The sequence below is a fragment of the Labrus bergylta genome, chromosome 22 (genome assembly GCF_963930695.1).
Source record: "Labrus bergylta chromosome 22, fLabBer1.1, whole genome shotgun sequence".
Classification (NCBI taxonomy): domain Eukaryota; kingdom Metazoa; phylum Chordata; class Actinopteri; order Labriformes; family Labridae; genus Labrus; species Labrus bergylta.
In genome coordinates, this window is record NC_089216.1 from 19893228 (window position 1) to 19916605 (window position 23378).

Consider the following 23378-nt stretch of genomic DNA (forward strand, 5'->3'; position numbering starts at 1 on the left):
CCTATTGAGTATTTTTCGGAGGAGCTTCAGTGACTCTGGACAAGAAGGGCACCCCACAGCAGCTGGACAACAAGCAAAGCCTAGAAAGTAAGAAATAAACTGTCTTTTGATTTTACCCAAAATATAATCTTGTCAAAAGCTTTATTTAGTTGGATAAAGCTACAGTTTGCAAACTGAAAGCTGCTTAAAACAATCACATTTATTTTCCCCGACCGTTCTGTTCAGTACACGTTCAGTTCGTTCACTAAACGAGAATTCCGCTCTTCCTCTCAGTTCGTTCAGTGAACGAATTGAACGAGAGCTCCGCCTCCGAGTCACTCTCTTCCTCTCAGTTCGTTCAGCGAATGAACCACTGACTGAACGTGAACGAGTGAGACTGCGAGTCACCAGCCTCAGTCACACACACACACACACACGCGCACGCACGCACACACACACGCACACCCCCACCCTGTTTGCTTGATAATGTTTGTTTGCTTAGATTAGTTTATAATAGTTATTTGTTTGATTAAGTTCATTGATTTTGGATTGATAGTGCTTTGTTTAAATAAATTCTGTTGTAATTTAAGAGAGCAATTGTTTGTGATTACTGGTGTATTTGCATTGTGATATAAGCTGGGTGTGAGGGCTTTGAGTGCGGATTTCATGCCTCCAATTTATTGAATACAGTAATTATTAATAATATTAGTAATTAAGTAACTAGTTTCAGACTGATTTTAGTGATAATTTGGTTATTTTTCCCTGGTATCAGGGTGGTGCCCCCGAGTCAATTAAACATAGTTTAATAACATTGTTATTTATATTTATAAATAATTGAATATACATTTTAATAATATAACCAAATTTGACTAGATAAAACCACAACATATCCATCAGGAAACCTTACAAAATACTATAAAATGTTCAGACAATTAAAGTGTACTTATAACACATTTGAACGTTTGACTAATTAAAGACATACTTCATATGTTTTCCTGATAAGTACATTTCATTTAAAGTTAAACACCTTTCTCTATCTGTACATAGAGTGTTGCATGTTTGTACTTCGGTGTGAAGACATATTTAAAATAGCGCTTTTGAAACATTTTAAACAACTCAATGTTTGTGTCTTGACTTACTTTACTTGCAGCATGTTTGACATCACATACAGGAACAGGATAAGTGACATCAAACGCCCCTCCTCTTTGCCCTATGGTTCTCTTTTCTACTGCTCTCTTCAAAATTACGGACACTTCAAAGCCACAGTCATACGCACAACGATGAACCAAGCGCTGATAAAAGCTTTCCTTCTCTGCAGCCTCAGTAAGTGTTTCATCATTTGTGACTTCATTGATATGTTTAATATTGTTTGATTCATCTGCATTAAATGCATCTTATCCACTTATCTCATATTTGTTAACTCATGTGAAGAGAAGTGTTTTACCTTCAGGTTCTGACTCTTAATATCTCGGTCACTCATCTGTTTGTTCCAGGTTGGATCTCTGTCTCAAGTTCTGAGTCTCAGACTGTGGAGGTCCAGTCTGGTGAAGATGTCACACTGATGTGCTCTGGCATGGACGAAAATTTAAAAGTCAGATATTGGCTGAAAGTTGTCAAAGGAGCCGACATCCAGTGTGTCTCTGCTATGACCAATCCTACCAGCACAGTGCGCTATCATGATGGATTCAGTAATCATACATTCACTATGTCGTCCAACACCTCTACCATCTTTCTCAAAGTCCGTTCAGTGGACTTAAACAAGTCTGGAATTTATTACTGTGGATTTAACAAAGATGGACATCCATTTCTTACTACGATACATCTAAAGATCAAAGGTAAGATATTTTTAAGTTTTTTCCTTCTCTTGGATCCCATCATCACATTATTTTTTTCAGCTTATGTTGAAAAGAAAAAAAATCTTAAAATATCTTCTATTATCAAATCTTCTTTTATATTTTGATGTAAATCAGTTAAGATTAAATCCTTCTCTTATAGGCAGCAATGACGTTCATAACAGCATGAACAGCAACTCTACAAGTAATATTCTCCAAAAGTTTTCTTTATTCAACAGACTTCTGACATTTTAAATCCTTCATGTTAAAAAGCTAGCTGGATTTGAAGTCTCCAAAAGGAAAACAGAGTCTGAAGAAATGATCTTTCTCTGTAGAAGAGTCTAATGGAACAGCAACTAAAGACCTAAGCTTCTTTAAATATGTTTAATAGGAAGCAACGAGGCAGATGAAGACATGGACAGAACGGACAGTAACCTTTCAAGTACGATTATTATTATCATTTCTATAATGCACAGACTTCTTATATCTTTAAAAGCTTAATGAATTTGGTTTGATCTTGTCAGGTTTTAAGTCTCCAAAAAAAAAAAAGTATTCTGACACAATGATCTTTCTTGTTGAAGAGTGTGATGGAGCAGCGACTCTGGTGAGCATGATCCTGGGTGGTTTGACTCTTTTGCTTGTCATGGTTGTCATCGGTCTGGGTGCTAAAATTAGGAAACTTCAGACAGGTATGTTTTATAATGTACTTTTTATTGCATTTGTAAATTATTTTGAATTTCTGTCCATTCATGGTCTTCAAGTTTACCAAAGACAACGTTCAATGAACCCTAACCTCTAACCAAGATGTTTTATTTTGTCACTCAGCTGCTGAAGAAAGACAGAATCCAGGACACACTGAGGTAAATACAACTCAATTTACTTCAACACAGTTTGTGATTGAAGAATAATGACATGATATTCATTGGTGTTAATTTAATGTGTTCCTGAAATATTTGTGTATTGATAGACTTACATACTTCCTGTCCATATACATTAAAGGCACAATATGTAACTTCTGCCACCAAGGGGCTCTTGTGCACAACCAATTACAAAAGATTGCGCTGAGGCTGGCAGGGAATCATGGGAGTGATTGTCCCTGTTACTCCCAACAACCCTATCCCCGATAAAAACTAATTCTGAGTTTATTGTAGTGAAAATGAACGGGCGAAACTGGCCTGAGGAAAAGAATATGATTAGCGACAAATATAATTTACATTAGGATTCTATCACAGCAGGACATACAGCAACAATCGGCAGCTTTTAGTAGCAATTCACGCAGCGGGCTTTGACATAACATCCGGTGTTTCCACGGAAACAATAAACATGTGTCTGCCATGGCATCTCAAGACACATCCCATTTCAGCTATAAAACTAAGGATTTCTCTGGGTCTAATAAGCACAAGACATTCAAAATCCCCTTCATCCATATCAGCTTTTTCCATAACATAGCTTCCAAGCAATATGGCGGACGTTAAGTTTCGATTCTGAGAGTGAGTTCCCACCCACTGATCTGTGATAAGTCTGTAGCTTCAGTGGTCGAAAATATGAGGAACTAGCGTTGTAGTTTCACCCCACTAACCGCAACAGCTTCCAATGACACAAAATAATGATTTTTGCGTCATCGGAAGCTCCTTTTCAGACTTAGCAATACAAAGATTTCCCACCTCAGGGGAAAATGAGTGCGGGATGCACAACCATTCAAAAATACTACCAGGTTTCTAAAGATACAAAGCTTAAAGCAAATGGCTGAAGTATCACTTATAAGATCCAGAATATGTTGCTCTTTTCTGGGAATAAAACTCATTTCAAGTGATCACATTATGACTATAAATACTCTCTTTCACAGATTGAGGCCTCTGATGAACTGAACTACGCAGCAGTGACATTTCGATCTAAAGCCAAAAGAAGAGAGCCGGAGCCAAATGTCTTGTATGCTGCTACCAGATAGAGTAAGGAGGTGGCTGGACATGATCTTGTATCATATAGTATTACAATGCTTTGTACTTTTGCATGGCTTGTTGGTGAGAGTTAACCAATCTGTGCTTTCAAATAAAGAACTGATTGATGATCTGCAAAGAGTTAATTCTCCATTTCCATTCTTTCAGTCAAAGTCTGTTTAGCCAATAAAAGTGTGTTTGGTGGTTTTTGAAGGAGGGGCCATTAACGATATATTTGACAGTCAGTGTATTTTATATCCAGAGTTAGATATAGATGTGTCAAGCAGTCAAGGTGTGAGTACACAACACTTCTTTGACAGGAAATATCAGCACACTGTGGTCTAAGCCAAACCGAGAGGCCATGGTAGATCAAAGGCCTCCACCAATACACAACCAGTGCAGTTCAGGGTTTTAAGAACTCAGCTTCTTGAGTGCAAAAATGCCCTCAGAAGAGACACCTACAACAGAACAGCTGGGCAGAGATCGGACAGGAACCAAATGTCAGTTACATGACAGCAAGGTCCGTCAACTCTACATTTTTTAAAGGGATACTTCCCCCGTTGAAACATGAATCTGTATTGACATTGGGTCATATATGTAGTAGAAATGTGAAATACATTTTGAAGTTGGTGCCTTCTTGGCCGAGAAAAGGCAAAAAGTGTCTTTTTGGCTCATGTGGATGAAAGACACCAAATCCCAGAATGCACAGCACCGCAGGCCACTCCCACTAAGGTCAGGTTTACAGACATGTTTACTTCAACACATACGGCCGTTTACACAACTGATTCTGAGATCTCTTCCAGAAGGAATTTGCATCTTGGAAATTCCTGTCAGAAAACAGACTCTATGTCTGTGTCCATAGACAAACAGTGAGAGCACTGACACTACCAGTCCGTTCCAGCACCTCGTCCTCACTGCCGCCGACAGGCAGGCCTTGTGTCTCGGCTGCTGAGTTGGCAGTGGCCGCCGCCGGCAACTGCCAACTCAGCAGCCAAGACACAAGACCTGCCTGTCGGCAGCCGTCTCGCCGCTATATTTATATTTTTTCGCCATTATCAGCTTTCTCCATATAGCCTGTTAGCATAGCTTCCAAGCAATATGGTGGACGTTAAGTTTTGATTCTGGGAGTGAGTTCCCCGCACTGATCTGTCATAAGTCTGTAGCTGTAGAGGAACTAGCGTTGTAGTTTCACCCCGCTAATCACAACAGCTTCCGATTGAAGCTCCTTTTCAGACTTAAAAAAAACAAAGACTTCCCATCTCAGGGGAAATTGAGGGCGGGATGCACCATCATTCAAAAATACTACCAGGTTTCTAATGATACAAAGCTTAATGCAAATGGGTGAAGTATCCCTTTAACATCCACCCTCCCCAATGTAAAGGACACGTAGGAGTATATAAGTAGGCACTACTATATCATTATAAACATCCTTATCTATTGTCATACGTAAATGAAACAAAAATTTGCCTAACGTCAGCTAATGTTTGAACTTGAAGTATGGCCTGATGTTCCTGATTTTCACCTTATCTTGTCTTTTCAGTTTCTGATTACTCTACCCTCACCTCATTTAAGGACCAACATGCCCACAGATGGATGCATTACACTCACTGCTTACACAATGTGGATGCTGGGTGTGGAGGCAATTTAAGTGTTGGTCTCATACTTGCAATGAAAGTTTAGCCACCTTGTTCCGGTTATAAAATATAGCAAAGTTGCATGCACCTGCCTGTGCATGCAAGAGGCAACACAAGGCTTCCAGAAAGGGAAGTGGATGTTATTTTTAGTGTGATAGGTTGTGGTCTTGTGCAGAGAGCTCAAGGCCAGTCTTCTTCTTGTTTTCACATCGACTGAAACTAATTTTACCACAATGGAAAATGACAGAGGGGGAGGAGACATAGGGTCTCAAACTGCACACACACAAGATGCTTCACTCATACGTCAACAAATACCTCAACAAATAGAAAAAAAGACAGAAACGGAGAGCAATAGAGAAAGAAACTTGCCTCTGCAAAAACTTTAGCACTACACTAAATGAGATTCAGACTAAGTTGTCATCCATTCTCCAATTTGATGACCATCACGTATCATAAGCCCTTTCTAGATATTTTAAACTGAGATTATGACGATGCTCCACCACCTCTCTGCTTTTGTACTTTTACATCGAACCCTGTTAAGTCAGAATATTAATGTCCTGGTGCTGTGATTTTACTCAGAGGTAGCTGTATTGACTGTTCACACAGCCATTCTCTCCCTTTATACATAAGGACTTAATGCATAGTGGAGTTGATCCTACAAGATCTTAATCTGTAATCAACAAAATCACTGTGTTATGCTGTAACCATATAACAACAGAGAAGGCAGAATCACAGTTTATGATGAACAAATACTACACCCTCTAGGGGGCAGTACAGATCTTTATCTTTTTGTAAATGACTGCGTGTCTGTTTGAAGTGTAGGGTTGAATATCTTACAGTGTGTATGATTTTACTGAAGTTTGGAGCTTGATATTATAATCACATAGATGCTTTCCAATGTGATATTTATGAGGATTGGTATTTGGGGGCAGCTGTGGCTCAGTGGTAGAACCCGTCCTGTGTTTATTGACAGCCTCAGAGTTAGAGTTACACACGTTCCTTTTAGCAAAATAAGGACATCCTGCTCAAAACCACCCACATACCACCACAAAGAGAGCACAGAGTCAAAAACAAACATATGACCAAACACTCTCAAAGAATAAAACTATCTCTTCCTTCACAGAAAACCACAAGACTCTTAAAAAATGAATATTATTGTAACTTCTTTAGTTGTAAAAGCATCGTTAGCCACACTAAATTGATTGTTGTTCAATACCAAATACAGTCGTCATGGTAACATAAACATTCATTGTATTATCCTAATGGCTGTCAGTCTACGAATGTGCATGTGAAAGGGTGAATATGACATGCAGTGTAAGAGTGCTATGAGTGGTCACATGACTTGACTAGACCTTGGGCGTGTTTCATTTTGAGTTTGGCACGAGGGAACTGATAATATTAATTAATATTGATATTAATATCAAACTCATCTCCAGCGCATTGTAAACTGAACAGATGTGTTAAAGTCATGGTGGATTGTCAGCTCACCCTGTACGGTTGAATCGTTTACAACACATGACCAAAGCTCAAGATTTACGTGCTCACACTGTATGATCTGATCATCAGGCACGACTATCAGAATCTAAATGAGGCTTGTTTGATCTAAAAATGATCTAAAAGGCTTGTTTGCTGTTGCCATGGTGATTTCAGACACTTTCTGCTAGTTTGCACAGGTGTAATCAGGACAAAAAAAACCCCCTGAAGTTGGGGATTTAACTCTTGGCTGTGCTCTCAGAGGCACTGCTTGTCAACAGGCAAGGCAGGCAACTGCTTGGGGCCTCAGATCAGTAGGGGGCCCCAAAGGCTGACAAACTTTAATTAAGAGGAATTATCAGGAAAAAAAGAGGAAGAGTAGTAAGCATTGGGACACTGGGGGACATGATGGTGATGAACGCCAGTTGGAGGGCCCCAAATAGATTTTTGCCTAGGGCCCCAACGTCTCTAGAATCATCACTATGTGCTGCTCTCACTGTATGTCCGGTAGTACGACCAAAACTTCAAACATGCCTGGAATTCATTCAACTGGTCAGTAGCAGCTGATTAACCTGCTTGGAGAAACATTTAAAATGTCCTTATTTTAGTAAACATCGCTGACTTAACCTCAAATGACAAAAAAAAAAAATCAGCCAGTACAGAAACGTAATCATTATTTTGTGCTGTGCTATAGTTGGTAGAATGGCAGCATACAATAACCATATTTTTTTTTTTTTACTGTGAATTCATGTTCTGCTGAGTCGGCGGTTGTTTAAAAGGTCATTTGGTTTGGCCTACTTTGGTTTGGCACCAATCAAATGTAACACCATTTTTTTTAGCTGCACGCTTCTTGGCTCAAGACTGTCAGTGCTTTCAAAGTCTCGGACGATGCATCTGTATATGATCCTCTGTGGAGTATGTAAGTCTCTTCATGTAAGATTCAGCCAATGTATCATATGATTTAACGCCTAAAATAAAATGTGAGCTAATTTCTTCGTGTTTGTTTATCTAGTTCACCTGTCAGCTGTCGACTGTTTGCCAGCAATCCAACAGGACACTGGGGTTGTATCCGCCACTGTTGGAGAGAACGTGACTTTAAAATGCTTCTATGACAGCCAGGTGTCGGTGCACTTCTCCTGGTACCGACAAACCCCAGGACGTGGACCTGAGCTCATGTCTACTATTTATAAGTATGATAAGCCCTCCAAAGTCTTCCCCTGGATGGAGAAGAACCCTCGTTTCTCTCTGAAGAGGACGGAGTCGGCCAATCATTTACACATCACTGACGTCCAACTCTCAGATTCGGCCTCATACTTCTGTGGAAGCTCACACTCCAACATAGTGGAATTTGGAGATGGGGTCTTCCTAAGTGTTAAAGGTACAGTGCTTGTCTTTGTTTTCGATTTTTGACTGTAGCTATATTACAGAGGTGAGCAAAGATCTGCTCGTTTCTTTATTGCCCTGCACATGCATAATTGCCACTTTTCTTGCCAATTAGTTTGTAAGATCTTAAATATCATGTAAAAACTAGTAATTAGGCAATAACTAGTTTTAATAGGCAAAATACTGGCTCCTCTAATCTGTATGTCAAAGTGCCTGATAATGAACATCAAATATTTACCAAAGGCTCCCAAAAATCAGTGTCTGTAGTCTACGACCAGTCAAGGTGCCTACACTTTCTTCAGGCTCTTTATAAATGTGCATATTTACTTGTTTTCATTTATTTTCCCAAAGAAACAACTAGATGAAGAATTAGGGCCCATATATAAAATTCTATGACAACAAATTTAAAAACCAAAATATAGCAGAAATGACACATTTAAAGCTAACTATGAACCTGGTTAAATTTGTTTTGAATTTGACACCCCCTGTGGCCAAACTAGTACGCTTTACATTTTTTCTGATCTTGTCCAGTACACGCATACGATTGCTAATTTTAGACAGTCAAACATATAAATCATCTTAAATGCTTGTGGTGGAAAATGTAAAAAACTGTTTCAGCATTGTGCTGTTTATTGCTTTGTCTGACCTATCAGCCATTAAAAACAAGTAATAAACTAAATATAAATAATTGATCTCATTGCTTATGGGCTAGTTTGCTTTTGCAAGGTTTTACAGAGACATAAATATAAATAAAACTCTGTTTCAAAACCAAAAAAAAATCATCATGAGAAGCTTTAAATGCCATTTATGCCTCTTAAAATAACTGTAAATCAAGAATGTAAGTCACACAGATATAAAGGACGAAGTCTTTTCTCAGGGGGAAAAAAAAAGGCGTACACTGCCCACATCCTCATGTCACTTCTCTTAAACTGAGAAGTCATTTTCAATCCTTAAAGTTCGTCAACTTAACAGGATGCCACCGTTTTAAATGCACCATTATGACCTAATGAGGGAGAAAAGATGTCAAATAAAAAAAGTGATGCCACGAGCCATATCCAAGTCGCTTTGAATCCTATCACATTGTTCAGCAGACCTTTGCAATACTCAATGAGTGGGGGTGAATTTTCAATAGCGTCATGTGACATGTTGATGCTGGCGGCTGCAGTAAGGGTTATGAAGTCGTTTTATACTGGTATGTGGTAAGTCTCATCGAACGAATCTAATACACTCATTATTGTAAATACAGGAAAAGTGTTTTTTTATTTGACTGATTCTTTGTTTGTTTTTTTACCCCCTCTGTGGATTATAGGAGCCAGCATTAAAGAAATAGACCAGGGGCCGGTATCTGAGACCATCCAGCCAGGAGGCTCTGTGACTCTGAACTGCACAGTCCACACTGGGACCTGTGATGGAGAACTCAGTGTTTACTGGTTCAGAAAGGGATCTCACAATGGAGTACTTCACAGACAGAGCAACAGGTGTAAACAAGTCTCTGCACAGGGTTCCCCTCCACAGAGCTGCGTCTACCATCTGCAGAAGGTGAACGTGAGCTCGTCTGATGCTGGGACTTACTACTGCGCTGTGGCCTCCTGCGGGGAAATACTTTTCGGCGATGGGAGCAAGCTGCTCGTCAAAGATGATGCTGAGGAGCAGATGGCCCAGATGAGAATCTTGGTCTATCTCTCCATTACTAGGATTGGGATCCTCTTGTTTTTTGCAACGATTTGTCTCTTGGTTTACCTCAAGAAGAGCAGAAAAAGTCCCAAATGATCGATGGTTTGCCTCTCAGTTCAAAACTTTGACCTAATAGACTCTCCATTACATTACAGATTATCACAATAGCTAAACCAAATATTAGACACGCTTTCTGTTTTGTATATTACACTTTACTGAATAAAACTAACAAAGCTACTGTCAGTCTCATTTATATATGAACAGCTGTTGGGTTCTTGTCCTGCTTGGCTTCTTGTAATGGTCGGGTTATATATGTCTGTTGGGTATCTTGCTATATGGGTTCTTTTCTGTTGGATTGTCTTTTATTATTTTTAGTATTTTGTATTTGGTTCATTCTTGCTGTTGTTTATGTTCTTCTGTTTGGTTTAGTTTACTTTGTTCTTGTCTTTGCTGTTTGTCAAAGCACTTTGTAAACCTGTGTTTTTAAAAGGTGCTATATAAATAAAGTTATTATTATAAAAATACAGATTTTTTTATTTACACATATTCCCCTTGATAAAAAAAATCTGGTTTAAAACTGAATATCTTGACCAATTCTTCTTATTCCAAGATAGAAATGGTGTTTTTTTTGTGATAAGTTAAATTTGTACATATTTAGGGCTTCCATTAGATACGTTTGGCAAAATCCCCATCCAAAAAAATTATTTCAGGAACTGAGAATACCTCAAATCTATTAATAATCACGTCAAATTGACGACATAAAACCCCAACATACAGTAATTAATGCCTGTATGAGCTCTGCATAACCCCAACGATCAGTTAGAGGAGTTGGTCGTCTCTCAAAAGGAAGGTCGGGGGTTCAATCCCTCCGCTTCATCGGTGGCATATATATGTGTATGAGTGGGATTAGCTAATACTGATGGACACTTTACATAGCAGCCTCTACCATCAGTGTGTGAATGTGGAGGTGTGACCTGTGGTGTAAAATCCTGTAAATCCAAGATGGCGCTCCCCTGTGGGCGACATAGCTTAGGTCTCCGAGTCAAATTTTTTGTAGTTTTCGTGGTATTGTTTTCTTTTCTTTCGTTTAATGTGCGATACATTAGGGCCAGTGTTAAATATGATCGGGCGACACTGATACAGCTTGGTGAGATGAGTCACAAAGGACATTTTAACGCCAAACTGCTTGACTCCTTCCCGGAGCTGCCGGAACAACGCAGGGCCAGGCCGCAGCCGGGGGTTTGCTTGGCACCCCAAGACCGACACGGAGGCGAGGCAGGCGGGGAGGCGCTGAGCAAAGACTTCGACACCTGGTTAGCAAGGGTAGGCTAACCCTCCCGGCTATACTTCTTGTCAACGTCCAGTCGCTTGGAAATAAAGTGGACGACCTTCTCAGTAGGATGGCTACACAGAGGTACATTCAGGACTGCTCTGTGCTGTGTTTCTGTGAAACGTGGCTCAGAGACAGGACTCCCGATGAAGCCATAACACCGGCAGGCTACACGCTCTTCAGAGCCGACCGCAAGACAGCGTACTGCGGCAAGACCCGCAGGGGAGGGACAGCGATTCTTGTCAAAAAGTCCTGGAGCACCAACAACACGGTAATATCGCAGTTGTGTACTGAAGACGTGGAGTGCAGACCATTTTACCTACCTAGAGAACTGCAGTGCATTATATTGAGTACAGTGTAAATCCCCCCCCCTCTGCTAACGAGGATAACGCACTCAAAGAACTGCACGACATGATCTCTAGAAATGAGAACTCATACCCAGATGCTGCTTTTATTATCTCAGGGGATTTTAAATCACTGTAACCTCTGGGAAAGTATCCACAAACTCCACCAGGGGTAACAACACATTGGATCACTGCTACAGTAACATCAAAAATACTTATGCTGCTGTCCCCAAACCTCACTTAGGAAAGTCTGACCACCTAGCAGTCTTGCTACAGCCTACTTACACCACAAAGCTGAAAGCAAACCCAGTCACAGTCAGAACTGTGAAGATGTGGACTGACACTGTACTGGCAGAACTGCAGGGCTGCTTAGAGGCCACAGACATGAATATTTTTAAGGAAGCCACAACAAACATTGATGAGTACACGGACATCGGAAGCAGCTATATAGATTGGTGCACCTCTGTTTGTATTCCCTCCCGGACCATTCATGTGTTTCCTAATCAAAAGCCCTGGTTCAATGCAGATATACGCATGAAGATCAGGAGCCGGTGTGCAGCTTTCAAGTCAGGGGACACCGTGGAGTACAAGCATGCTCGGTACGAGCTACTCTAGTCCATCAGAGCTGCCAAAAGAACATACTCCCAAAAACTTGAAAGCTGCTACATGGACACGAAGAGTATGTGGCAGGGAATACAGTCCATCTCCAACTACAGAAGTAACACAAACAGAGTCGAAGTTTGTGACTCCACCCTACCAGACACACTGAACAGTTTCTATGGCAGATTCGACAGACAGAACAGCGACACCCCTACAAAGTCCCCCCATAACCCAGAGGAGACCGCACTACAAGTAACACAGACACAGGTCCTTCGGGCTCTGAAGAAGGTGAACCCCCACAAGGCTGCTGGCCCTGATGGGGTGGCACCAAGAGTCCTAAAAGCCTGTGCTGAACAATTGGCAGAGGTGTACACAGACATCATCAAGACCTTCTCATGCAGGAAACCGTCCCACGCACCTTTAAATCATCTGTCATAGTTCCAGTCCCTAAGAAACCACATACAACCACAATGAATGACTTCAGGCCAGTGGCACTCACGCCGGTGGCCATGAAGTGCCTGGAGAAGCTGGTCCTACACTCCATCAACTCTGTGATTCCAGACACTGTAGACCCCCTACAGTTTGCTTACCGCACCAACAGATCGGTGGCCCTGGCACTCCACTCCACACTGGAACATCTGGACACTAACAACACGTACGCATGCCTCCTCTTTTTGGATTACAGCTCCGCCTTTAACACCATTTGGCCAATGAAGCTGATTGGGAAGCTGGCAGACCTTGGAGTACTGACACCTACCTGCAACTGGATCCTGGACTTCCTTCTAGACAGACCACAGGTGGTGAGGATGGGAACAAAGGTCTCTGCTGAGCTCACAGTCAGCACAGGAACCCCCCAGAACTGCTGCCTCAGCCCAAAACTTTTCTCACTGTACACATATGACTGCGTCTCCCCCCAGGACAATAACAGCATCATCATTAAATATGCAGACTACACGACCATCCTTGGCCTCATCAGATGAAGGGATGAGTCCCCTTACAGGGAGCTGGTCCACAAAGTCACTGTCTATGGAGAGGACAACGACTTAGTTTTGAACATAGACAAGACAAAGGAGTTCATTCTGGACTTCAGGAGGAAAGCCCCCCCCCTCTGCAGCCTCTCACCATCAAGGGGACTGTGGTAGAGCGGGCTGACAGCTACAAGTTCCTTGGTCTTCACATCGCGGAAAACCTGAGCTGGGCCCAAAACACTGCTAAAACAGTGAAGAAAGCACAGCAGCGGCTCTACTTTATCAGGCTGCTGAAGAAGACTGGACTTAAACGTCAGCTCCTCACCCAGGCCTACAGAGGACTCGTTGAAAGCATCCTCACCAGTGGAATCACTGTGTGGTTCGGAAACACCACACTGTCTGAGAGGAAATCGCTTCAACAGGTCATAAAGACTGCAGAGAGAATCACTGGCTCCAACCTCCCCTCCATGGACACACACATGGACACATGGACACACACAGCAGGGGAAAAGCACAGAGCATCCTCAAGGACAAACAGCACCCAGCTCATGCTCTGTTCAGGTGGAAGAACTCGGGCTATAACTTGCGACATCACAGGCCAGAGAGCATCTCCACCCACAAGGCCCGCTACCACAACAGCTTTTTCCCTGCTGCTGTGAGACTTGTAGCACAGGACATTAAGATGGGAAGGAAGTGCCTCACCCCACACCTCACAGACTAAATGGACAGCTGACCACCTCACAGTGCAATACAAGTGTTCAATATTAACCTTAAAAACAAAAAACAGTGCAATTATATAATGTGAAAAATATGTGTGCAATAATCTCAGGTGCAATAAGAGATAATAAGTGCAATAAGAAAACATATTTATATTTTCATTTCATTGTACAGTGTTCCCCTTGTTATTTTTAATTTGTATTATATCTTTGCTTTAATACAGTGTATAACTTCTGTACAGTTTATTTTAATTTGCTTAGCTGTTAATACAACTTACTTATTTTTACTTTTTTGTAATTGCTTTTTTTCTTACAATGCTAGTCTATTTTATATATAATTTTAACTTTTTTGTAGAAGCTGACTCAGGGAGAAATGCACAAGAATTCCAATGTACCTGTACTGTCCTGTACAAATGGCAATAAACATCTAAACTATCTAAACTAAAAAAAAAAGTGCTTTGAGTAGTCAGAAGACTAGAAACGCACAAAACAAGCTCAACTCCATTTATCATAAACTTTCTCTAACCACAGGGCTGCATAACAGCTCTGTTGTTGTCTTCTCACAAGCTGTTTGCATTTAAACAGAGTAACATTGTGAAGCATCTCTTATGCTTCTAAACATGCATTTTGATCTCACAAACAGGTTCCTGTGTTTATTGACAGTCTCAGAGATGAGTAACTCAGGTACTCTGCAACAAAAGGAGGACATCCTGCTTAAAACCACCAACATACCACTGCAAAGAGAGCACAGGGTCTTAAACAGGAACATGACCAAACTCTACCAAAGTATATAGTTCTCTTTTATTTATTCATTTTTAAATCGACCACCACAAGCCGACACAAGAAGAAGAGTCACACTGAGGCGGGGAGATGTGACCTGTTTTCTACAACGAACTTGATATATTAGAGTAACTTTTAAATTAAAAAAAACAAACATTTGGCGCACACATTGTTTAATTGTTGATCAAATACAAATCTTTTGGTTGAAAAATAAAAATTTGTGCATCCTTCAGAGGAAATGCATCTGCAAATTTGTTAGTCAGGGGACAGAAAATATTATGGTTGTGTTATCATGCATGCCTTTTTCTGTTCAGTATTTAATCACCCACTGTCTGCAGATTAGTCATAGATGAAGCAGGGGTGCTTCTGCAGTTTCTGCTGCAGCAGTTGAGGTGACAAAAGGTGTCTATGTCACTTTACCAAATGGCTACAATGTGCAGCTCCGTGCAAAGACAGTGAAAATCAACTCAGCGATTCTATATTTATCGAAGCATTCTTTATTCAAATCAAGTCGAGGCAGTTTGTAATTGTAAATCACATATAGCTTTCTTTCTAAAGGCTTCTTATCTTTGCTCTTGACCTCATTCTGAGCTGCTGCAGGCTGTGGCTTCTAGTGGCCAGTCTTCCTGTGTTCGAGCTGTGACTGAAGTTCCCACCAACAGAAAGCTTTTCTCAGTAGCTCATACCTTATTCACCACAGGAGTCAAAACCAAAGCTGCAGTCTGCACTTGCATTTCTGGTTAGAAGAAGGTATTTATAGACGGTGGAAATTTTTAAGATGCTTTAATCTGTGAGACAGACTGGACTGACCACAAAGCCCTTGCTTTGTATTTCAAATTTAAACTTTATTTAAACAAGCCAAAGTCAATTAGCATGGCCATTCATTCATTTTTCTCCACATAGACATTTGACATGTACTTCAACTTAAAGCAGCAGTTAGTCGACTCCAGATAAGTTAGAACAGGCCAAAGTGAACCAAGAAAGTGGCTCAACTCTTTCATAATAACAATTGGCAAAAATTCACACCTACCAGTGTGAGACAAGATGAGACCAATATATTGGGAAATGCAGTTCAAGGAAATGACAAGCTCATTTAAAGGCCGCAATACTGTATCAATATCTTAAGCCTGCTGGTCAAATCCAGTGTCACAGTTCTGAATTTAAAGCATTCAACTGCAGAGCTCAAAAAGGTCTAATGAAACAAAAGGCAAAGCTTACCTGATCAGGAGACCAAAATAATCCATAAATGTCAAACAAAACTCCTACGTAAAAAAAAAACAACAGGAAAATCACAAAGAGAAGCCACAGGTTAAAAAAAACAAAGAAAAAGCATGACAGGGTTGAAAAGTACTTAAGACAACGGATGTTTGAGACGTGACAGGTGACAGGTGAGACAACACAGGTGAAGACAATCAGGGCAATCAACATGGTGGGAAACCAGACAAAGGTCGGAAGTAAGGCAAGGCAAGAATGGGGACAAGACCTTCAAAATAAAACAGGAAACACTACAGACACACAGAGAACTCAAGTATGTGACACTATTGTTACTTTACACACAGGACAGAGAGAAACAGAAGGATAAGAAATGACAAAGTAAAACAGGAAACCTTAAAGACTAAACTGGGAAACATTAAAAATAAAGAAACACACCAAGGGAAACACCAAGGAAGAATGAGACAATAAAACAAGAAAGGAAATCTAAACTCTGATAGAAACAAAATACAAAACCAGAAGCTTATGACATCCAGACACAGCAGTGCATTAAGTAAGAGTTGTTAGAGGTGTATCTCGGGGAGAGACTAAGCTCACATCCTGACAGATTATGCTTTAAAGTAGTGATCTCTGAACTCTTTCTCTTTATTTCTTGTACAAAATGGAAACTGCCTGTAAGGCTTGGTTATGTCTCTTCTCAGCATCCCTCCTCTGCTCTGCTGTTGTGGTACAGAACTTTGCAAGAGCTGCATTGTTCAACAACAAAGCTGTAACATGAACCCATTTTGTTTAAGCAAACCTCTCAAAAACAAAAAGTAACACTTGAGGTAAATGAGCATGATAAGAACTCACTGTAATTGCAGAATCAGTGTTTGAAAAAAAAAATGATGTTGTGTGTTTAGATTTTATAGTTTGACCCATCTGTTAAAATGGAGGAGGCAGGCTTCATACTGCCAGTCACAAGAGGCCGTCATGTTGTCCATCTTTTTATACAGCCTATGGATTTGGCAAATTCAAGTCATCTAGGACTAAATATACAATCTGCACTGCAGATATGCGACGTTGCTCATTGCAGCTTTATTTGGAGTCATATAGAAGTGCTAAGCTGTTAGCAGGGTAGCAGGGTGGGGTGTTACAATTATTGATTACATTTAGCACCAATGATGCTAGTAAATACATTATTTTGTAATTTACACAATCAATATGAATATACAAAAATAGTCTTTATTTATTTATGTCAGTCATATTATAAACATTTTTATGTAATTTGTGAACATTAGCCAGACTGTTTGCCGGGTACAACATCCATCCATCCATTTTTTTTCCGCTTATCCGAGGGTGTTTCACAGTGGCAACAGGCAAAATACGTCAATCCAGACATCCCTCTTCCCAGCAATTCCCTGGCCAGTTGCCATATATAGTCCCTCCAGTGAACTCTGGGTCTACCTAGGGACTCCTCCCAGTCAGACATGCCCAGAAACCTCCATGAGGCATCCTTTTAAGACGCCCAACCGCCTTAACTGTCTCCTTTCTGAAGTGACGGCTCTTTTAGGAGTTCCCCCCGAATGTCCAAGCTCCTCTAAAGTCTGATGAGACCTAATAGTTATTTTGTTTTAAATTACACATATCAGTATACCTCTAAATATCATATATACATTTAATATAAGCTACATATTGCTGAGCTGTACGTGTTTTTCTGTATTACTGAAACAAGGCTTCCTGTTCTTCTGGCAGTGTCTTACATCAGAATAAACCACAGAATCTACACTCGTTTTCTCCTCAGGTGTTCTTTGGAGGATTTCAGGGGCTGAAGACTCAAATTCATAGAGTACTCCATCACTAGCCTGGGAGAAATTTAAATAAAGATGATTATGGTTAGTGAAGAACCACAGACACAGAAACAGTATCATTAAAAATCAGAGAAAAGGTGCTGTGAGTGCAAAGACAAACTCTTACCTGACAGTCTTCAGAACGTCTACCTGTTACCTCTGAAAGAGCAATCAAAAATAAAGACAGTGACTTACTTAGTTACTGCAGAAAGAAAGAAAACATGGACGCTATTCTGATTAAACATTTAGATTGAAATACCTGTGGAATTATTTCTCCGACTTGTGTAGAATTTCCATAAAAGAACGAGTGTCACAATCCCAAGAGCGATGTTTGACAGGATCAGGGCAATAACAGCTGGACTTAATGCCACTGGTTTTGTGTCTGCAGAAAAAAGTAAACAAACTTGGTTAAAAACATATATTTTTTCATAACAGTGCTGATTTACTCAGTTTTGAACAAACTGGACGCACTTGCTTATGACAGCCAGTATTAGTAGGTGATATTTAAAGGGTAATTTCACCCCAATTGTATTGATTTCCATATCTTCAGTAATGGAACCCATTTGCTATCTGCAGCCATAGCTAACTTTTTGTGGCCAACAGTGTAACCAGTCATTAGCGATTCAGTCATGATTTCTGTTTCACTTGCCGTTGTTTAAAGTCCGTATCAAAGCGGGAATGGTGTTGGAATTAGAAAACAACATCTAGGCTGGGATTTGTAGACTTTATTTACAGCTGAATATCCGTTAGGTGTTGCAGAAGAGTTGTGTGCTGGCAATGCTCAATAATTTGCAAGAACGATACCTGTGGACTATGAAACAGAAACACTTCTGATTCTGACAAATCGAGTATACTGTGCCTACAGATTATGCATTTTTGTTCTAATTGGACCTGTTTTTAAACTTTGACTGAAGGCTGCAATAATGATTATTTTAACATTTAATTGACCATCCGATGGCTCATCAATTCTAATGATTTGTAAAATGTTATTAAAAAATTTGTTGTATTCTCGTGGCGGCTGTGGTTCAGTGGTAAGAGTTGGTTGTCTCTCAATCATAAGGTCCGGGGTTTGATCCCCATCATGTCTGATGTGTCCATGGGCAAGACACTTAACCCCAAGTAACTCCACTTTCTTCATTGGCAGCTTATAAATTTGTGTTATTGGGAGAAGTAAAGACTGACGGTCACTTTAAATGGTAAATGGACTTGGGTTTGTATCGCGCTTCTCTAGTCTTCTGTCTACTCAAAGTGCCATTACACCACAGTTCACATCTACCCATTCACACCCATTCACACACAGATGGAGGTATGTAAAGTGACCATCAGAAATAACTAATCCTATTCATACACATGCACGCGCTGTTGACAAACTTGGGTTGATGTGTCTTTACCAACTGAGCCACAGCCACCCCACATGCTTTACATAGCAATCTCTGCCATCATTGTGTGAATAGGTATGAATGGGTAGATGTGCCCTGTGGTCTAAAAGAGCTTTGAGTAGTAAGAAGACTAAAGTCCATTTACCAATTACTAACCAAAAGTGGAAACCTCAAAGATGTTTCAGAAGAAAGTACAAATGATAAAATTTGAGAATGTAAAAACAAAGGAACATTTTCATTGTTTACTCCAAAATGACTAAAACAATTAATGAGGTATGGTAGTATAGCTGTCTAATATTTCTATGTTGACCCATTGAAACCTTAATTGATTCATCTTTTCAGTTTGCTTTGGACTTAATCTTGGATTTTACAGTGTCTGTAATTTAACCTTCAAGTGTGGAAATTAATTAAATACTGTAAAAGTGGGTATCAATAGTTTAAAGTCTTCTGACTACTCTAAGGGCGCGGTCACACTGGCCATCCGTACCGTGCCCAAGCACGCTTCAACCCTAAAGTTCAGTTCGTTTGACCAGTGTGTCCGGGCGGACTCACGCACGGACTCGCGCACAGACTCTATTTTATTTTTTTATTTATGTATTGCTGTGTCTAATTAAAATGGCTTAAAATAAGCTGCAAAGTCAGTAAAGTAGCTGTCATGCTCTCTGTGTTTTTCTCTGATGTGCAGATGCGGACTCGACTGCGCGTGTCTCTCTCTCTCTCTCTCTCTCTCTCTCTCTCTCTCTCTCTCAGCACGATAGATGTTCAACCCAGGCTCCAACTACATCAAGTAAAGGACACTCGTAGAGCCTGAGGTTCATTTTACCAGCCTTTAAAAGTTTAGTTTTGTATCTTTTCCATTTTGTACTACAATCAAAGCTATTTTTTCATGGATAAAAATATAGTTTTATTAACCAACTTAACTTCCTTAACTGAGCACGCTTCATAATAACATAAAGCGTGCATGTGTTGTATTACCTCTTGTACTATGTACTACTAGAGGTAATCGTGCTTAGGGACGGTTAGTCCTGGCCAGTATGACCGCGGGCCGTGCTGGCCAGCGTGGGAATGGTGCAGCGGGGGGCAATTGTGCTTGGGTACAGCACGGTACAGATGACCAGTGTGACCGTGCCCTAAGTGCTTTTACACCCCAGGTCACAACTACCCATTCACTACCTGATGGCATAGAGAGCTATGTGGCCATAAGTTTGAACTAATCCCATTCATACACATTTATACACCATCGCTGAAGTAGAGACTCTGCCCCAACTCTTAATACAAAATCGATTTCATCTTACTGTTAATGTTAATCCTGGTCCCGTTCCCAGACAGCATGTGTCCACATAAAGTCACATCACAGTAGTACATTCCCTCATCATCAAAGCGGATGTTCCTCATGAGCAAGGTGTACACACAGGTCGTTTGTCCACTCTCAGTCCTGTCACAGCTGTGGTTCTTATATCCAGATGAGGAAATAATTTGTGCCCCAGAATCTGGAGAGTTTTTCAGCCACATGACACCAGTGTGTTCACCTGCACAATGCCCAGTGTTAACAGAGCAACTGAGAGTCACAGAGTCTCCTAGCTGGACTGTCTGAGACCCTGGCTGCTGGACAACAGAATCACTGATCATATTTGCACCTAGGAAAGGAGTAACAAAATATGGGAACATTAGCATAAAGCCTCTCTTAACTAAAATTACATTCATATTTAAAGCCTGCTCCATCATTGACCAAAATTGTCAAAATATACGATGCGCCACACTAGCATCAATTTTGGATACTGCATCCTCATGACTCATTGCTTGTATATGGAATTAAAGGTAGGCGATATAGTTTAACATGTTGTGTTAGTCTGGGGGCAAGCGTCTACTTCATTGAAAAGACAATGTTTGGTGTCTTAGTAAAGTCTACTTTTTTCATGGAGTTAGGGTTAGGGCTAGGTACATTGGTAGCATGCATTGAGGTGTTTATCAAAATGGACAACATGTCTCTGTCTCCTTCCGTTGTACAAGAGAAGCGGCTGCTGACATCTTGCAGTGTTTGAAGCCAAGACGTGCAGATTTGAGCTTGCTGGGTACGTAGAATTGAACTCACACCCTTTTCGTTTAACTCATTGATATAACCTTTTAGACACAGTCCAGAGTACAGTCCATAGCAGAACAGATTATTAGGCAGACGCTCATGTAAAATGCAACGTAAAGTAAATCAGCAGGACTCATTTAACTCAATAGTTTGACCCATGTTCCATCTGTGAACATGAAGGAGGCAGAAATTATGACCAATACTGCAGCCAGTCAGCAGGATGCTTTTGCTCCGTCAATGTTGATATACAGTCTATGATAACATAACTGACAATCTGAAACATATCATATAGTGGTTACATAACATGTAGGTTAGGTAAGTAGATGTTTCCTATTAGGTACTGCTAACTTGTCTGCTTTATTTAAGAAGGTTAACTAAGCATTGCATTGCTATAAAACTCATGCAAAAGACAAATATCTGGATTGTCATATTTCGAGGTTTAGAGCACATGGAATGCTTGAGTGATAAATACCTTTCAGCATCAAAAAGGTTCCTGATCCAAAACGAACATCATTTAAGTACAATACTCCACAGAAGTATGTTCCAGTGTCCTCCCATGTGGTTGCAGAGATGCTCAGATTACTGCTGATTCTGTTAAAGTTGACTGAGTAACGTTGATGAAATGTATCAGCAATTTGACTCTTGTTATATTTAGTATCAAATGTTGCCACTAGCTGTAGGCTCCTCCATGTATTCAATTTGTACCACACTCTTTTATGCGTTTCATTCTTTATGTGACATTCAATAGAAGCTGATTCTCCAAGCTTCACTGTTTGAAAAGAAACAGGCTGAGACATGTCATCTAACTGTGCCACACCTGAAACACGGAAACAGAAGACAATCATCAGCTTTATGTGTAAGGGTGGGCAGTACAAGTTTTCCACAAGTAGATTTGTGTTACTCACATAACGTCCAGAGCAGGCAGAGATTCACAAAGAACAGCATCATCCTGTCGGCTTCTCCTCCACAGCTATTCTCAGTTACTGGAGCGGCAGCAAAACTAACAGATTCAGCACTCCTTCATCAGGCCACACCTCTCAGTTGTTTAAAAAAAACTAGAACATGATTGGGTGGTTGATAGTGAAGCAGAAATAAACCTCACCATGACCCCTTTGTATATCAGTGGCAGTAGATTGAAGACAATATGTTGTGATGTGTTTGACATTGACTGGCAGCAAACAGGTAAACCACAATGAGGTTTGCAGAATAGAGATTGCAATTTAGTCTTGAACTGAAGGTCCTGGATTTTAGTTAAACTTTAGCCACATAGTGTCCTCGAAAGAAGTATTTCAATTGAATTAAATTAAGTGGTTTTTAACCCTTTTCCCTTGCAGAAGGGAACTACTTGTATCTAAGAAAGGCTGAACCCCCCACCACCACTAACCACCAGGGGCCACAAGGAAAAAATTAAGACATTGCTATCAAAATATGGAGTCTAGCTAAAATGTTTTCATGAAAAAAATCTGAACTGAAAAGGCCTAAACACACCAGTTTTTATTTAAAATCCTTTGTATAAATTATCACGTAAGTGTGTTATCATGGTTTTAGTTTGTTAAAATCTCATTTGAGAGCCACAGAGCAGACAAAGACTCCTGCCCTCCCTGAGATTTTTGGCTTCCCCCCAGAGGGGCCCATATGGAGCTATTATTGTGGAAAACTATTTGAAAATACATACAAAGATCAACAAATGCTCACACAGATCTGCAGATATGCAGACCAATTTTGAAAATTTCAGTTATTTAATAATGGCAGAAAAGTTAGCTTTTTTGCTGTAAGCCCTGAAAATTCACACAAATCATCGGTTACAACTGAGGCGGGCCTCTCCATTGGCTCATCTTACACATAACTTTTGCCACATTCCTGCTTTGCAAGATCCGCAAATGCCTTCACATAGCCTAAAACGTGTGAGTGTATGGCTGCCGACTGAAGCCTGTCGTCTCATGCCCTCTCATCCTCACTTCAAATTCACACTGTTTAACTAGGCTACAGGAATATAAAAGCACTTGTTACTTGTTACTTTATGTGAGATTAAGGTTTATTGACATTGATTTGGTGGGCGAGTTTACGCTAACGTCAGCTGGAATGATACATGAATTATTAAAAGAAAAATTAGAAATGTGTAGAGATACAAACACAGTTACTTTTGGTTTGTTTGTTTCTTATTTTAAGTTACTGTTGTCCCCACTGTCTAGGGGAACATAGACACAATGTGAAAGTGACCCCCACCC

General features: G+C 40.4%; 3 protein-coding genes across 3 annotated transcripts; 2 read left to right on the forward strand and 1 right to left on the reverse strand.

Annotated features, from left to right (window-relative positions):
* The first annotated feature begins 1240 nt into the window (after nt 1–1240).
* Nucleotides 1241–3889, forward strand: LOC109992810 (uncharacterized). Its single transcript, XM_029279659.2, has 6 exons — nt 1241–1302; nt 1473–1814; nt 2203–2253; nt 2393–2500; nt 2637–2671; nt 3658–3889. Exons 1-6 carry the CDS (start codon nt 1260–1262, stop codon nt 3757–3759), a joined length of 681 nt encoding a protein of 226 aa, XP_029135492.2. The 5' UTR covers nt 1241–1259; the 3' UTR covers nt 3760–3889.
* Nucleotides 3890–7634: 3745 nt separating this feature from the next.
* On the forward strand, nt 7635–10494 carry LOC109992844 (uncharacterized). Its single transcript, XM_020645615.3, has 3 exons — nt 7635–7774; nt 7868–8233; nt 9548–10494. The coding sequence occupies exons 1-3, from the start codon at nt 7744–7746 to the stop codon at nt 10006–10008; spliced, it is 858 nt and encodes a 285-aa protein (XP_020501271.1). The 5' UTR covers nt 7635–7743; the 3' UTR covers nt 10009–10494.
* A 6423-nt stretch (nt 10495–16917) lies between these two features.
* LOC109992836 (uncharacterized) lies at nt 16918–22123 on the reverse strand. The gene is made up of 6 exons (XM_065950949.1): nt 22056–22123; nt 21623–21967; nt 20366–20707; nt 17951–18073; nt 17819–17850; nt 16918–17706 (listed from the first exon to the last, which is right to left on the reverse strand). Exons 1-6 carry the CDS (start codon nt 22096–22098, stop codon nt 17530–17532), a joined length of 1062 nt encoding a protein of 353 aa, XP_065807021.1. The 5' UTR covers nt 22099–22123; the 3' UTR covers nt 16918–17529.
* Between the last annotated feature and the right edge of the window lie 1255 nt (nt 22124–23378).